Source organism: Corvus cornix, chromosome 5 (assembly GCF_000738735.6).
Source record: "Corvus cornix cornix isolate S_Up_H32 chromosome 5, ASM73873v5, whole genome shotgun sequence".
Classification (NCBI taxonomy): Eukaryota; Metazoa; Chordata; class Aves; order Passeriformes; family Corvidae; genus Corvus; species Corvus cornix.
In genome coordinates, this window is record NC_046335.1 from 39,934,747 (window position 1) to 39,947,677 (window position 12,931).

A 12,931-nucleotide genomic window follows, 5' to 3' on the forward strand; every position below is an offset into this window, starting at 1 on the left:
CAAGATCAAGTGCTGGGTGCTGCACTTTGGCCACAATAAGCCCCTACAGCAATACAGGCTGCAGGAAGAGTGGCTGGAAAATGGTTCAGTGGAAAAGGACCTGGGGGTGCTGGTAAACAGCATCTGACCATGATCCAGTGTGTGTGTCCAGGTGGCCAAGAAGGCCAATGGCATCCTGGCCTGTATCAGCACTAGTGTGGCCAGCAGGACCAGGACAGTGATTGACCCCCTGCACCTGGCACTGGTGAGGCCAAACCTCGAACCCTGTGCCCAGTTTTGGGCCCCTCACTACAAGAAGGACACTGAGGTGCTGGAGCACATCCAGAGAAGGGCAATGATGCTGGTGAAGGGTCTGGAGCACAAGTCTCAGGAGGAGCAGCTGAGGGAGCTGGGGGTGTTTAGCCTGGAGAAAAAGAGGCTCTGGGCGGACCTTATTGCTCTCTACTACTCCCTGAAACTCTACAACTACCTGAGGGTATAGCCACGTGGGTTTTGGCATCTTCTCCCAGGCAGCCAGCAACAGGATGAGAGGACACAGACTTAAGCTGCACCAGGGGAGGTTTAGGTTAGACATTAGGAAGAAATTCTTCACAGAAAGGGTGATTAGATTTTGGAATGGGCAGCCAAGGGAGTCACCATCCCTGGAGGTGTTTATGTAAAGACTGATGTGGCGGTCAGTGCCTGGTCTAGTTGACATGGTGGTGTTCGGCCATAGGTCGGACTTAATGATAGCAGAAATATTTTCCAAACAAGTTTATTCTGTGATTCTGGGATACAGCTTTGTCAGACAGAAACAATAGGTACAACCAGAATGTATTAACTTAATCTAAAGGGAAGCCTGCTCTTTGATGCTTCTTTGTTAGGTTGGTTTCCTTTAAATACCATTGAGTATTCAGCTCCCTTTTTCTTCCCAGACATAATACAATTTTTGCAAAAATGTAAGGTAATGAGGTAATTCTATTCTGTAAGATGAGCCTTGCTCCAGGGTTTCCTATTTTCTCTGGAATAAACTTTATAAAATACAATGACTGCATGTCTCACATATTATGTCACGTTGGAGATATTCATAGTAAATATCCCAATTTAGTGTTTATAAAAGATGGAAGGAAACTTAGTGTTTACCAAGCAATTCTAAATTTTAATACTGTAGGTAAAAGTAATTTTCTTTTATCATTTCTAATTTGCTTATAACTTGTCCTTTTGTTATGTGTGCCAGAAAATTAAATATTATGAAAAATTTATCAAATTTACTGCCTCAGAATCATATTCCTCCCAGGCCTTTTCTCAGACTCATTGAAGAGTCTTTCAATCTGTTTATCTTTGGTCAGATACATTATGTTTCTTTATTCCATTAACTGTTTACTGCTTATAGAATGAAGTAATCTCTGCTTAAAAACATAATCCACAACAAAATGACTAGAAACTTTTCTGATCTCAGACAAGCATGAAGCATATACTTCAGAATGGAATGTCATCCATAAAATGATAGGATCACCTGAAACAGGAAATACATGGATTACTGCTGGCAGTTGTTCCCTTAACTTTTCACACAGAAGGCAACTACCTCTGAAAAAACACTCCTGCCAGATTTATGATTGATAATGTTCCTCTCTTTAGGATCCTTTCCCATTTTTCTAAACCTAAAGTCAGAACTTGAATCAGTTTTAGAGAAGGGTGAGTTTCTGCAAACTCAAGATTCTTTCATGCTTTGGTTGTTTCTTTCCTTCACTTACCAATAACTTTGACTGTGATATCGGCCTTATCTTCTCCAACTGGATTCTTAAGTATAACTCTGTACACTCCCTCATCCTCCTTTTCTGCCCCTTCAATGATGAAGACACAATGATCTTCATGCATCTCCACACGGACTCTGCCTTCAGATTCAAACAGGAGCTGTGGGCAGTGAAAGTGACAGATAAAATCATTGCAAGTTGTGCCAGAGACAGCCTGATGAATCTGTGTGTAAGCTGGTGAAAATAAATCATTGAATATTATAATAATTATTGAAAAGCTGTAACATTTTTCAAATTCTATTTGTATGTAGAAGAGAGACAATACAGATTGGTTGGCTCACAAAAATAACACCTGGGAAAACTGGTTCTGAAAGTCGGCAGGTTGTTGAGATTCACCACTAGTTACACAAACCCAGTTATGTTTCAAAGAAGTTACTAAGTACCTCCAGAAATTCTTCCTTGGGATAGCTGCTAGCATATCACTCCAAAGAGTTTCATGGATAACAATTGGTTATTGTATAAATTAAAGTAAGTTTCTTGTAAATGTTAATGGCATCAGTGTGATTTCTGCCACTCAATGTCATAAAGGGAAACTTTCCACTTTTTTGCTAAAATATAAACAAAATGTCCACAATTCAGTTGTACATATGTAATGCACTCCTTTCTTCCTTACATGTCTTTAGATTTAGAACAGGAGCCATTAGAAAGAATACATATCCAAATAGTGACTAGTACAGCACAATCCTAATCCTGAGAATGGTTTATTGCTGTATAATATAAGAAAAATATTCTTTATCAAGAGAAAAGTTATTTATGTGAAAAATGGAAGTGAGTCCTGTTTCACTGCTTTATAGTCCATCCACTCTCTTGACCCATTGTCATCTTTCCATGTGTCCTGTAAGATTTTGTCCTAGTTATTATTGAAGCTTACAGGTTACTGAGGGAAAAAAATCGCAAGTAAATTTAAAAGAGTTTTCAAATAACTGCTTTGATTCCTTGTAACCCAGCCACCATGTGATGGTGATTAGAAAGATTTTCTCAATCAGCTTCCTACTCTAAAATTGCTCACCAAGTCTCTTGTGCCCAGCAGGTGTCTGGTAATTACTGCTGTGAGGCAGGAGAGTGGGCCTGATGTGCTATTTGAGTCACCATTTTTAATATCTACTGACTTAAATTTTATTTCTTTTGAATATGACATTTTATCTGGAAAACACTAAGCACTTCTGTGTGATTGCATAAATAATAAGGAACATACCTTATTATCAGTATTTAAATCACTGCTGTTTTCCGAGGGAGTCATGGAATCATCCTTGTTTCGAAGGAGGTCGTTTCTCTAGATAAGCAAAGAAACCACAGAAAGTCAGCTAAGGCTGAGCACAGCAGTAAGACTGTTTCTGCAAGATAGAGAGGAGTTTTTTAGAGGGATTGAATATGGAGGTGTGAGAAAAGCGAAGTGAGGCAGCAAGACCTGGGAAGAAAATCTACCAAAACCAAAGTAAAAAGCAGGAAAGGAAAAAGATGTATCAGAATGCAGTGAACCAAGGGAAGGATAAGTCAGCAAAAGCAAACTTGCAGCTTAACAAAGGAAGAAGCATGGCATTCCTGCAGTATTGTCATAACTGGTTGTGAACCTGTCTGTGTCCTCTGGTACTAGTTACTCAATATGCCTAAGTACAAAAATAAGGATTACTTCTCTCTGTAACCATGGGAAAGTAAATTGATGTGAATATTTTAACACTTAGAAATACAGGCAGGTCTGTAACACTCATTGAACTGCATCTTTTGAGGCTGTGCTACTCTTTGTTTAGAATTTCATTAGTAAGTATATATTACATATCCTTCAATCAAGACTAGCTGCTTTTCCTCATATGTTGAGACCTCACACCTCAGAAGTAACACTGTATAGAGGACTCTAGGGTCATTTTATCAGAGAAACTTCTCTATAGAAGAGTCAATTTCTTGTTTTTTTCTTATTTGTTTCCATACTAATTCCGCATTGTAGATAAAATGTCCTGAGTGCTATTAAATATGCTAACCTGAACAAGAATGAGGCATAATCATGAAGAATAGGAGATTGGGGGAATTAACATAATTGGCAATATCATTTTTTCTATATCTCTACATATGGAAGTGTAATGATGCTGTAGAATGTTATGCAAAATATTTCTGTTTTGTGCTAGTTATAGCTCAAGAGCCCACAGATGGTGAGGGGTGGGGATATTTTGAGATATCCAGAAAGGAAGCTCACTTAACATTTTAAGTCTAACTTCTAAATTCTTTCTCTGATGTTTTGTAATTGCTTTGATAAGGTAAATAGCAAGTGTCCTCTGTTTTTATTATACCAAATTCAGTGTTATGCCACTAGTCTGCTAGGATGACGTTTTCCTCACAGATTGTAGAATCCTTGATAAAGATTAAAAAAAAAGAAGCTGCCACCCCCAGAATATGTTCCTTCTATCAGGTGAAGGTGGTGGGGATGACTCATAATTTATTTATTTTTCCCTGAGGTAGGAAGAGAATAAATGTGTATGGTATCCTTCGATCTGCATGTACATATATTTACTCATATATACTCAGCCCCTTCTTTTGGACTAAAAAAACAGGGAACCGTTCAAAAAAAGGAACAGTTCAGGATGAATCACAAAACCAGATAAGTCCCAAGCAGCTGCAGTGCAGGTATTTAATTTTTGTTCCTGAGGCTTAAAAACATAAAATTGAAAGGAAGATGAAAATACTTGTATATAACTATAAACCAAAGCAAGATTTGAGAAGGAAAAATAAATTTGCTGTTGTGACTTGCCTCAGACACTGTGTCAGGTTGTACATTACCTTGTTTACTTTCTGCCAGATGACAGTGGGTGTTGGATCTCCTGACACAGGAACATCCAATCTCAGTTTGTTCCCAGCCACCACGACAATAGTGTCAGGGGATTGGCCCAGGCAGTCAAGGTGTATTTTAGGGGGTTCTATAGTAAAGGTAGAGAAAATAAGTTTTAAATATAGTTTGAGTAATCTGAATGAAAAAAGAAAAGAATATCCATGCGTTAAATTAAAAATGAAAAATTATACTGCTTACTTTGCTATTGAAAACATTCTTACTTACATATAAATAATGACTGCTGTTCTTACCTTCTCTTGGTACAAAATCTATCTTGACCTCTGGAGGGGAAAAAAAAAGAGGAGACAGGGAAGGAGAAATAGATCAGAAAACAGAATTTACATAGCATCTGCACCCACAAAGTAATTTAAAAATTGATTGAAACTTGATAAGGCATATTAATCAGCAGATTTATACAATAAATTAAAAAACAGGCTCTGTAAAACAATGTGATAATGGTAATGCAAAACAACAAGGAAAAGCAATGTGCCTATATTGAGGTATCAGAAAAGAGATCTTTCTCTTTCCTGGTATAACCATGATTAATATCACCATTTTATCCCTCTGGAATTCCCATTACACCTTCTAAGATAGCTTACCCAAAAACTGAAGCTTGGCAGAAAGGTTGTAAGCAAATCCTTGGGGAATGAAGGAATAATCAGCCTCGTCCTCTGGTGTTACATCCTCAATAGTTAGCTTATGGATTCTGGAATCATGAACAAATATATTCCACTCCCTTCCTTACCTCTCCAGGAGAAACAGGGCTACCTCAAGAGACAAGGTGCAGGCTATAGGACATTGACAGAAATTATTATTTCTTCTTCCCTTGCCATGACACAAGTGAAAAACCACCAGGGCTGTAGACTGCTCTGCTTTCAGTATTAAAGCAAATCCACCTCAGCACATTCTCAATGAATGGATTTTTTTTGTCAAGGTAGATGCAAAGACTAGTTTGAAGAGAGGAAGCAGTTTCCTTGCTCTAGTCCAGTCCTTTACCGTTTTAAGGGCAGTTGTAACACTGCTGACTGGTTTGATTTGATCAGATTGTGACAACAATAAACTTTGACTGAACAAACTTAAAAGTGATGCTCCATCCCTGTATTATTTTAAATTCAAAACAGAATACAGAAAAGAGTACCAAGAAAGACTTCACCTAGCATTTAATGCTGAATCTTCTTGGTCTCCGTTTCCAGTAGTAGCTGGACTTCTAGGAAACTTGAGCACAGAATTACACAACAGTATATGTTAATATAAACACTAAGTTTTCTCTAGGGTTTACTCACGTCTCATCTAAACACTACTGTTAATTTTAAAGTTATCAACAATATGTTTTCTACATTGTTTGAATACCAAAACACCATGCAATCCTAATGAAAACTAAGGTTTACTTTTGGTGATGTATCACTGAAACCATACCTGTAAAATGCACCAACTTGGAAAGACTGCACACATACTAAACCAAGTCTGTCACCAAATGTTGGTTGCAGATGAAAAGCTTTTAAACTTTTTACCTTTGAGCTGGAGCCAGGAAAAAGTCTTACTTTATACTGCTGTCCCCTGAGATAACAATTCTTATGGATTGCAATGCAATACCCAAGGCTGTACCTGCTTTCTGAAACAAGACTAACCTGCCGATATGGGAGATCTTTATCCTCTCGTCTGGGATCACCTCCTTTCCGTTTTTCAACCAGATTCCTTTCACGTTCTCATCAGAAACTTCACACTTGAAGACTGCCTGGTCACGTGCCTTGACTGTCAGGTCCGCAATGCTCTGATAAACTTCCAGCTTTTTCTCTGATATCGTGAGAATAATCGATACACACATAAAAAATCAGAACAGCTCTGTAAGTAGATGGTGTGGATTTACTGAGTAGAAGAGGCAAGGGCTGAGCAAGCTGTTTAAGGAAGGAGGAAATATGAAGGGAAATACACGGCATGCAAGGCTTTAACAGGACTGATAACTAAGCACCTGTTGTTATCAGGGTATCTGTTATATCCGGCACACAGGTCTGAGTTCTCCTCAAGACCAATTATCAACCCCTATGCCCCTTATTGCATCTTCTTTTTCCCTGTCAGGAGGATTATGCTACCACTGTGCACTATCTGGAGAAGGTTACCTTCAGCCTGTTCTCTTTTTTCAGCTTCTCTGGTTCTGTGACATTCCCTGTGCCTACCTTGCACAATCAGTTCAGCGACTGATACCCCACCATTGGTCTTCACGGTGTAGTGCCCACTGTCCTCCTTGGTTGACTCATTAATGATTAGGTACTGTTTTTTCCCATCTTTCTTGAATCGGTATTTAAAAGTTTCTTCTCGTGTCAGTTCAATTCCATCCTTTTCCCTGAAATACCAAATAGTGTTGAGTAATTTTTGGTATGGTTGAAAGAGGAGAGTAAAAGTCATCTCAGTGTCACTAGAGGGTAGAAGATAAGGTGAATCCAATCTTTGTAGCATTTCAAGTTAGCAAAAAAGAGATTGTTGCACAAGTGTAAGTGGAACCAGAATGCCTCTATCTTGACCATTAATTTTCCCTAGGTATTTGACTTCTGGTTCAAGAGAATTCACCACAAAGTATTACTTGATTTTTTTTCTATTTATATGCTATAGTTAAACATGAAAGTGTGTTAAATGCTGTAGAAGATTTAGGGATGAAAACACACTTCACCGGCAGGGAATTTACTGTCTTAAAAACTGCCATAAAGTAAATGAGACTTGATGGGATATTACTTACAAGTCTTAATTTTCCTGATATGAAATATAATTGGTATAAATCCATGGTTTGTGGGCATCAGTAAAAGAAGAAAATTTTAGGATGTATTCAAATGAATGTGTAATTTGAATTTGGTAGCTCTTTCCATTCAAGGATGCCACAGTATATTTAAGACTTTACTAAATTAAGCTTCACCATCCAGGAGGAAATTTAATTATTGTAATTTCCAGTCGTCATGAAGGGAAATGTGCAGGGAGGATTCACGCTGTTTAATCAAGGTCATACAAAATTACATAAGATGTTTTAGGGGTTTCCTGTTTCTAATCCTAAATAACATAAACAGGCTACAAGAAAATAACTTGTAATTTCTTCAGTTTACTAATTTTGTAGTTACATTTTTTATTATTACTTGAATGTATTTCTATTATGTTACTTGAATACTGCTGCAGTTTGTAAATGAAAAAGGTTTTCTCTTTGATAGTCACACGGAAAAACAAATAGAAAATATGTATGATTCTAATAGAGTAAAAATATTCTTTCTACTTTTTTGTCATTTCCCTTATTTGTGATTTATTTGTGACCAGGGACTCAGTGACTATTCAGCTTAACAAATGAGCTTACAGAATAGCAAATTGAAATGCTACTTGGGACTCATTAAAATACTATAGCTCTAATTTCTAAGTAGATGTATGCAAGAAAACCTTTTATCTCTGTTAGAGCCTGCTAAAGTAAATCACAAGATCAAAACTTTAGGCAGAGACAAGAATCGTAGAGCTTGTGACTTAGATGTACCTGATGCAACCTCATTTCAGAACACCTACAGGTTACTGCCTCATAACTGTTTGTTACTGTGCAGCTCACTGGAACTTATGGTTGGTTTAGTGAAGGACTGGCCTCCAGAACAGCGATGATAAGGGAGGAAACAGAGGATGCCTTTAACAACCACTTGAAACACAATGCTTACTATTCTTGTCAGGGTAATGTTTCCTTTTGTTTCCTCTTCATCCCTCTTCAGACAAGAGTCTGAGGCAACATGTAAGATGATCTCCTAAGGCTGGTGTTCTGATTCATGCAAATTATTTCTGGAACAAGTGCTACAATGCAATGCATAAACCTTTGCTGAATTGCTGAGAACGGACTGTAATCCCAAAGTTCAGCATGCTGCTGTTACTAAATGCAAAGCCAAGCACATGTACTGTGGCTAAAGTTCTGGAGATGAACTTTTAAATCTATTTTTCTGTGATCTATTTTGATACATGACTCATGAAAAATATCTGAATGTTCTATTCACGCATTGGTAAGAAAGAGTTCTCTTGAAATCTTGTCTAAGTGATGAAAATAGGCTATTTGTAATGACTCATGTCTTAAATCTCTGGGAAGGGAATACTATCTTTAACTTGTGTTTGTTTTACTGACTAGCACATTGCTGGTGCTGTGTATGAGTAGAGTGTTTGCAGAGGGATGTAGTGACAAATAGAGACTGTAAACCTCAAAAAGGACTCCCAGATATCATTTGGCTTGAAATAATACACTGCTGCTGTGAAAAGCAGAAAGCCTCTCTAAGGTAATATTACAGGCCTTTTCTTTGGCAATTGGAACTATAAAGTAGAAGAATCTGTTGATATTAAAGCACAAGTGAAGCATTATATAGAATCATAGAAGTGTCGGCTTACAGAACACCATGGATCATTGGTCCAGCCTCACATGTGAAGCAGAACTAGTGCAGTAATAGGTAGGTCAGCTGTGGTTTAGTCTTTCCAAGTCCTGAACATCTGCAAGATCAAATATCTGTTCTCAAGTTTATCACTTAATGCCTCTTTGTCTGGAAATGCTTTCCTATTTCCTGTTTGGATTCTAAGGGTTAATTGGTTAATGTCTTCTGAGATATCACTGATGTAGGTACTATGTGATAATTTGGACACACAGATTCATTGCTATAAATATACATTACTATGGTTTGTTTTGATTTGGAGCTGATAAGATGGTCCATCCAGCATTCAGAGATGGAAAAATTAGATCAAACTATGTATTTTATTACATTCTTTTCTTCAAGAATTATCTTATTTCCAAGACCATCTGAAATTTAGAAAAAACCTGTTCCATAGTACTGCAAGAGTTGTAATAATGTGAAACCTTTCTGGGTGATCTTTATTTTCTGATTTCTCTGACGAGACCCCCATAATGAATTCTCCAAGCCCTAGTCTGATGGCCATGCCTCACCCTTATTTCTGTCTTGTGCAAGTCACATAATTGTCTTTGTTCATGTGCTTGTGGTTTTACATCCTGGGTTTAAAGAGTGTAAGAGCTATAACAGGTGCTCTCAGTTAGTGCCTGTTACTTGGCTTAAACTGCTGAGCATTTCCCTAATGAGCCATAAAACTGGAACTCTTTCTCCACACTGTGTTTCAAGTTTTCCCTGGACACTTCTCTCCGCTGTTCAAAATGTTCCCTTCTGTTGCCAAAGAGCATTGACAGAGTCTCACATAACAAAACCAGTAAAATACAGTGTGAATGTCTAACTGCTCAGTTTTCCATAACAATGATTTGATGAGTTTCTCTGACCACTTGCTGCATTTCAGACTGAGACAGCTGCTGGTTTGCCCTTGTCACATCAAATGCCCATCCCACAGATAACAGCTCTGCAAAACGTATGGGAGTTGTTCAAAGGCACAGGATCAAAGTGTGGCAGCTGCACTGTGTTCTGAGAGGGACAGATCTGGTTGTCCCCATCTCTTGTGACCAGGCATCTGCAAGCAGCTCCTGAATGAGTGAATGTGTGTAACTGTGCTTGCAGCTTTAATAGTGTAACGCACATGCTGTACTAGCTCTCGCACTCCATTTAAATTCCCAGTTCCTTCCTTTGGGATAGCAGATCATTAGTTGGCACTTTCCAGGAATGTCATGGGCATTGTGGGAATGCTTGATAACCATGTGCCTGAAGCTGTTAACAAGCAGAAGGGAATTTCATCTGGTAGAGAAATGAAGTGAGAATAGTGTGCATGAGACATGGTATATAAGCCCTGCTTGTCATGTCTGCCCAAGCAGCATGAACCTTCCAGCTTCTGCTCAGCTGGAATGCCCAAGAAAACAGGCTCTATGGTCTAAATGTTTGTCACCTTAATCCGTCTTGCTGCATAAGCATAATGACCAGCTTTGCAGGATCACCACAGCAGATGTGTTCCCTCTGTGTCTCAAGAGACAATTAACATTTTACCTAAGAAAAAATGCTTTAGAAACCCAAACAGCTCACTGCAGTTGAGAAGACCAGAAGATTTCAAAAAGTACAGCAAACTCGTCACAGTACAGATCTCATTAGTCTGGGCAGTAGTTAGACATTACTGAAGTGTAAACACTGAGCAAGAAACTCTAGAGACACTAAAAAATATCTATATTTAATCTGGATTTTTGTGTCATATTTTTGTCTCTCAGTTCCTCCTCAATGTTTGACATATAGGAGGAGGAACAATCTTTTCCTGAAAACAATTATGTAGGATGCCTTCTCCCTTTTTTTCCCCACACCTGCTATATTCCATGGAGGAAGAGGGTTTCATGTTGGTTTGGTTTGGTTTGGTTTTTTCTTCTATTCCCTTACCATTTCACAGTAGCTCCTTCCTCAGACACTTCACACTCAAACTCCACTCTCTCTCCAACCATCACCATCTGGTCCTCCAGCGGGTGAGTGATCAGGATTGGAGGTTCTAGAAATAGAGAGAATTTTATTAAAACAGTATTCTGAAAGGCTGGAGACCAGAGGTAGATTTCACCACTCTCTACTCCACAGGAAGAGTCCCTGGACAAATAAATGGTGGTGCTCTCTGTGTTTGAAATTAAAATTTACTGTGCCAGATCACCTTATCAGAATTTTCAAATGACGTTTTTCATGAGTTGGAATAAAAATACAGGATTAAACAGTTTTCATATATATTCTGAAATTCTAAACAGGAGGCATTACTTTTCTGTACTATTTGATCTGCTTGTAGAGCCTGGGACACATGTTTATCTTGAGTGGAACCAAATTTTTAAAGTAAGTCTCTAGCCCTATTGTTGAGATGTAAATAAGTTTCCAAATGAGAATTAATGGTAACTATCACAGTGCTGCTTTCCTATGCTTTCCTGGTTGCTGTTACTGGCAAAATTTTCCTCCATTTAACTGTAAGAAAACTATCTACTTCAAGAGATCTCAGAATTTGTTAATATGTTTGAGAATTTCCTTTCCTGCAAGATCAATCTGAGAGTAGAGGAAATGACAGTAATTCAATGCTAAATATTAGGGGAGATCTCTTTCCTTTTGCTACCATTGCTCACCTTTTACAAATAATTCTGTGAAGCTCTTCTCATCCCCTACCACACATTCGTATGCTGCATCGTCGGCCAGGGAGCAGTGGTTTATGGTCAGTATTCTCTTATTCCCAACAGCCTCAAAAATATATCTGAAAAGACAATCTAAATGTAATTATCAGGGAAAAACCCTTTTGGACCCAGCCACTGTCTTCTCCTGCTTGGAAGAGAAAAAGATTCCTACTCTTTTTCTGACATCAATGGCAAGATTTGTAAGGACTCAAGCCCAATAGCCCTGTCCTGGTGTGGGGAACAGCAGCAGTGTTTGAAAAACTAGCATAGGAAATTACGGGGGATCTTCCTCCAAGTGTGAGATCTACAAACTCCTGTGAACGGTGTTGGATGTGTTCTAACATCTAGCATGACTACCATTAAAAATGGCTTCAGCACAAAATCACTGGAAATTGGTTTTACAAACAAGTTGCACTGAAGTATATCCCAGATCAGGACAAAGTACATTTGAACCCTGGATATACACATAAAGAGCAGAACAGAATCTCAGGACTTACTTGCTAAGTAGGTAGATGGAAGCATCCAGTTCCACATGTAGATATGTAGAGCAGAGGGAAGAGAAAAGAAAAAGTTACGACAACAGCAAACTGACCCTGAGCCATAGTACTACATAGATTCTTTCTCAGCTCCTATTTCTCCGTTGATGCTTTTCCTTCTAAGAAAAGCTAGATTTTTTGCTGTGTCCAAGCTGTAACTCATTCCTTTTCAGATTTCTCATATTTCTAGTTTACCTGCCGCTCACTTGGATCTCCTGTCCATTCTTCAGCCATTTCACGTCAGCATCTGGATTGGCAACTTCAACCATTAATTTAATCTTTTGCCCTTTGTCTACTTGGTAAGCTGGATCCAGTTTCTTGAGGAATGCTATGATGAAGAAGGATAAAAAAAAAAAAATCTTTATAATTTTTATACTTGTTTTTTTTCATTCTGGGTCATGCAACAAATCTTTATTCCCTTTCATGTTGTTTATCATCATCTTAAACCTTCCCCACATTCTGCATCCCTGTTTGAATTTTTACCATTTCTGTCTGTTCTTCATCCTGTGCCGTTTTCTATTTTTCCTTAACACAGGATGACAAGCATGCGTTACAAACCAAAAGAAGCAAAGTAGAATATTCTAAATAAGATGTGAATAGGTACATCAACACATCCTAAATAGAATTACATCTGCCCATGTAGGAAAATTATACTTGGTCTTCTCAGTACTGATGAATAGCAGTTTGCCTTCTCTGTTTTAGAGTTAAAAAAAAAAAATATATC

At 38.1% G+C, this 12,931-nt stretch overlaps 1 protein-coding gene across 2 annotated transcripts in view; it reads right to left on the minus strand.

The window, feature by feature from the left end:
* Nucleotides 1-12,931, minus strand: part of MYBPC3 (myosin binding protein C3) — a 62,522-nt gene that overhangs the window by 25,404 nt on the left and 24,187 nt on the right. For both annotated transcript variants that reach the window (XM_010412911.4, XM_019280489.3), the window contains 11 exons: nt 12,403-12,535; nt 12,169-12,171; nt 11,627-11,751; nt 10,914-11,019; nt 6,786-6,952; nt 6,240-6,405; nt 5,211-5,317; nt 4,863-4,892; nt 4,563-4,699; nt 2,989-3,066; nt 1,734-1,893 (listed from right to left, as the gene is read on the minus strand). In XM_010412911.4, the coding sequence (XP_010411213.1) occupies nt 1,734-1,893; nt 2,989-3,066; nt 4,563-4,699; nt 4,863-4,892; nt 5,211-5,317; nt 6,240-6,405; nt 6,786-6,952; nt 10,914-11,019; nt 11,627-11,751; nt 12,169-12,171; nt 12,403-12,535 (1,212 nt within the window). The remainder of the gene's footprint in view (nt 1-1,733; nt 1,894-2,988; nt 3,067-4,562; nt 4,700-4,862; nt 4,893-5,210; nt 5,318-6,239; nt 6,406-6,785; nt 6,953-10,913; nt 11,020-11,626; nt 11,752-12,168; nt 12,172-12,402; nt 12,536-12,931) is intronic.